General features: G+C 37.4%; 1 protein-coding gene across 1 annotated transcript; it reads right to left on the bottom strand.

Annotated features, from left to right (window-relative positions):
- Positions 1 to 2,385: 2,385 nt before the first annotated feature.
- Positions 2,386 to 4,539, bottom strand: LOC147603448 (uncharacterized). Its single transcript, XM_086796865.1, has one exon. It carries the CDS (start codon positions 4,163 to 4,165, stop codon positions 2,738 to 2,740), a length of 1,428 nt encoding a protein of 475 aa, XP_086652991.1. The 5' UTR covers positions 4,166 to 4,539; the 3' UTR covers positions 2,386 to 2,737.
- Between the last annotated feature and the right edge of the window lie 318 nt (positions 4,540 to 4,857).

The raw sequence follows: 4,857 nt of genomic DNA, 5'->3' as shown, positions 1-4,857 counted from the left end.
CTTGTTGCAAATCTCCTCTCAAACTTTAGAATGGCATCTCCAAATCTCTCTCAAATCCTCACAAATGCAAATCCAAATCCAAATGATAATATGAGTGTGCATAAATTTTTTTTCATAATAACTGAAAATAATGCTTAATCAAAGAACTCATAACCATGAAAACTAGACATAAATATTCACCATGACCAAGAGCCCACCCAAGCTCTGATACCATGTAAACAATCCAAAAATGGGATTGATCATGGTGAAGGACATAGATTAAGCAACATAATTAAGGTGGATTAAACCACACTAAAAACTCCATGAGAGAGAGAGGGAGATTTGCACACTCAACACTCAATTCTATTGCATATCACAATGAACCGTACAATGATATAGGCCCTCTAGCCTTATCCCACTTTACACATCATCATCTATGTGGCAACTCCTTTTCCACTCTTTTGGTCAACACTCACATTCAATATTACATGTGGCATTCCTATCTCACCACAATATCTTGCACCTCTAGGGTGCTTTCCCACATACACATAACACCACGATTACATCTTTCAACACTACGTACATGACTCTCAGTTAATATTTGAGTAATGTTCTCCAGCAGTAATTCTCATATTTACAATAGTTTTTTGGTCATATTACATACATTAAAATCAATGTTCTCTTATCTAGTAACTATAATAGTTATATATACATTACGATATCTTCAGTTTGGAGAATTATTGGTGCATGGTCATCAATTTAGCATGGAGTGTTTAGGTAAGAGAATAACAACTGTGGAGTGATGGCTAACTTTCTCCAAGAAAGTTAGCACTTGTTTGACTTTCTCCAAAAAGTCAAACAAGTGCTAGTGATGCAAATGTTCTTATGTTGAATCTTGATTATTGCGGATGCATACAAGATATCATATAGGTAACATTTACACAATTTCTTCACATGTTTATTCTTGATGTACAATGATTTAAAGTGGCCTACAATGGTTCAAACACAACAATCAAAAGAGATAAAAGTGGATTCTTTGCTATAGACTCAACAAAATGGAGAGATCTCCATGATACATTTGGACTACCATAGCAAAATGAGTAGGTAATCTTTGTGATAGTTATATAAAGTTAGAATATATTATAATAATTAAATTATTTTTTATAATTAGTAGGAAAATTATAATAGATTATGATATTGCTCAATGTTACTTGTAATGAGGTAATCTATCAACATGTTTCTTCAAACTCAGAATGGTAGTATATAATACAAGCTGCACCATAAAACCAATAAAAGAGACACTACTATTCCTAACAATGTTTTGGAAGTAAATCAAAGTGATGCTCATTAATTAATATGCAGCTATTGGACACGTTGATTTCAATCCAAACCAATTGCTACAAGATAACGAAGTCTTATCATCATCTAATGAATGAACTGACAATATCTCCTCAAATACTTCCACTTGGAAGATATATGAGAAATGGAAATATCTTCCACTTGGAAGATATATCTTCCACTTGGAAGATATATGAGAAATGGAAATATCATTAGAAATTGATCTTTTTAGAGCCAGAGATCTTGCTGAAGATGAAGAGTTGTAATGTATTTTTATATTTAAAATAATTATGTAAAAAAAATAAAACATATGCCCAGGTATAAGGTTTTTTTTTCCCATTTGCGATGTATATACCGACGAAAACAGTGATGCGCATACGAAGGGCCTTCATTAAAAATTAAACTGTCTTTTTAAAATAGTTCATATGAACCATGGATGAACCTCTTGTTACTAGTGGTATAATGGTACACACACACACACACAAACATACATACATATGTATATATTCATTGTATGTATATATATGTATATTAATATACAAACAAAAAAACATATATGTATATATATATATATATATATATATATATATATATATATATATATATGAATACATACATATATATGTATACATATATATATGTATGTATGTATGTATCTAGATATACACAAACACACACACATATAGATAGATAGATACATATGTATGTATGTATGTATGTATGTTTGTATGTTTGTATAGATACGTTTGATAAAACAGTACAACATCACTGAATTAACAGTCGCAATAAAATTTACACTTAACATTCTTATTTAGTTTTTTAAAGAATTTCCAGCCAGCCCCAAAAAAACCCAAAAAAAATGTTATAGACCACACATAATCACTAAAATTATTATCACCTATGGTACACATAATCACGGTTTACCCCACTAAAATTATTCTCACCTATGGTACACATGAGAGAGCCACCTTAAATTAATCACTTTCAGAAATATAACAGAAGTGAAGTGACAGAAATTTAAAAGTAGAAAATGTATATTATCGTGATGTAATTGCATTAACCTCGGCCCAACCAAGCATTTACAAAATTGGTTCAAAAGTGCAAAACTGCTCACAGCAAAAAAGAAAAAGAAAAAAGGACTCTATAATATAGTACATTGCTTGAGCCTCAACACGTTTGAGACACTATCATATGATCAGTACTGTATTGCTACTAATACTGCAACTAATCCTATAGCTTAGCTTACTAATCACTGCCAAAATGTGCTAGAAACCCCATCCAGTGACCAAGTTCAATCCACCATGGGAGCTAATTTCTAGAGACTGTACAATGCAGTATGTGATGATCTGATTAAGGTGATAATCCTGATAATTGAGGTGGTTAGGCTGCTTTGGAGGTGATAATCATGATAATTCGGTGATTAGGCTGCAATTAACTGCATAAATGCAAGCAATATTGCAGCTAAATTGCAGATTAAGATGAAGAAGTGAGTTGGGCAGGAGCATGATTGCTGTGATGAGTTCAAAAAAGCTGAGTATCCAGAGCCATTGAGCTCACTGCAAAGCCTCATGAGTTCTCCTGTGGTACTATTTTGTGGCAAGGCCCAGTGTGAACACAGCCCAGAGTTTCCTTGGAGGTCAAGGTTCCTGCCCAGCTTGTGGACAAAGGCAGGTGTGAAAGGGACAGGGCCAGTCAAGGAGTTTTGGCTCAAATTTAGTGCATAAATGTGAGGCAATTTGGCCAGCCCAGTTGGGATGGGGCCAGTTAGATTATTTCTATCCAATGAAAGGACACTAAGGTTGGCCAAGGTGCCCAACTCCTCTGGTATTAATCCCACATAGCCAGAATTAGATAGGGTTAGTGCTAAGATGCTGCTAAATTGGCCTAAAAAGATTGGGATGGGCCCTTTAATGGGATTATTATCCATAATCAGATACTGCAAGTTGGAGAAATTGGCAAAGGAGGGTGGCAAAGGCCCTGTGAGTGCATTATCACTCATTGATAGAAATTGTAAGTTTCTGAGGTTCCCCACTTCATCTGGAACTGACCCTTCCAATGCATTGAAGCTCACATCCATCTTTTGTATCATAGTTAACCCCCCTATTGATGAAGGGATTGGCCCCATTAGTGCATTAACACTCAAATCAAGTATCACAAGACTCTTCAAGCTGCCTATCTCCTGAGGTAGTACCCCACTTAACATGTTGTAACTCAAATCCAGATGCTCCAAGTTGGATAATTTGCCCATGGACGGCGGTATGCTTCCGTGTAAATTATTCTGAGACAAGCTAAGCACTTGGAGGGATGAGAGAGCTCCCAATTGGGCTGGGATCTGCCCCACCAGGGCAGGGTTGGACCTCAAGCTTAGCTCTTGTAGAGAGGCCGCGAGATGCACGATCTCCGTCGGGATCGTCGTGTTGGTGTCGGTGAAGCATTCGAAGATGAAGAGGCTCTGCAAGTAGGGGAGCCCCCCTATGGATGGAGGGAGGGTGGCATTGGCCATGCATGTGGGGTTGGGCTTGTAGCCGAAATCGAGCCTGGTCACATGCATGAGGCCATCAGCATCAGCACCATCACCTTCATCTCCTAGCTGCTCACATACAACCCCTGGCCATGCATCATGGGTGCAAGGCTGAGGGTGTAGGGACCTCCAGTCTGTGTCGCCTGCAATTGATTCCATGACTTGGTAGAGAGCCTCTAGCTCAGAGGAGCTCATGGTGGGCTGTTGAGTGGAAGGAAGGGAGTAGTCTTTGTGGGTTGAATTGGCCAGAATTGATGAGGGTACTAGGGTGGTGGCCATAAAGCTCAAAAGGATGAAAAGGAAAAGATGGGCAAATGAGAAAGCCATGGCAGCTTGCTTGCAAATTGAGAGAGAGAGAGACAGACAGACACAGAGAGAGGCAGAGAGAGAGAGAGATCAATACAGACTGTTAGCAAGCAAATATTGCATGATAATTATTGCTTCAAACTGTACCTAGAAGCTGCTAATAAGCAAACATTGCATTATTGTACTTAAGCTGGCTAAAAGCTGCTAATAAGCAAATATTATATAGCTGCTTTTGCGCTCCAAACTGTGACTGATGAAAGCTGCTAATGAGCATACATTACATGGTACTTATGCTCCAAATTCTGCCTAAAAGCTGCTAATGAGCAGGGATTATGTAGAGATTAGGCTCCAAACTGTATAGTTGAACTAAAATGTGATGAATAATGGCCAGGTTTAGCGTTCACCAACAAGAATACACAGTACTTAGCTTAGCACTAGCCTTAGATAACTAGCTTGAAAGCTTCCCATGTTGATTTGAAGCAGTAACACACACTAGCACAAGCTAAAAAGCTAGGCAAATAGTATGCTAATATAGCCCCTTAACTTGCAAGATTATTGGATTAAGAAGCAGTTTAAATATTGAAGAATTAGTAAGTACAATTATGGCTGAAAAGCTCAATAATGATGAAGTGGTATGGATTAAGATGGAGTTAAGATGCTGAAGCTCACATGAAGAAACTATGTGGGGTGCATGGAGGATAGTAATTAAGGCC

The sequence above is a fragment of the Cibotium barometz genome, chromosome 64 (assembly GCF_041138505.1).
Source record: "Cibotium barometz isolate CiBa-2024 chromosome 64, ASM4113850v1, whole genome shotgun sequence".
NCBI classification, from domain to species: domain Eukaryota; kingdom Viridiplantae; phylum Streptophyta; class Polypodiopsida; order Cyatheales; family Cibotiaceae; genus Cibotium; species Cibotium barometz.
Note: the sequence above shows the minus strand (reverse complement) of the source record. Positions and strands in the feature narration are given on the sequence as shown.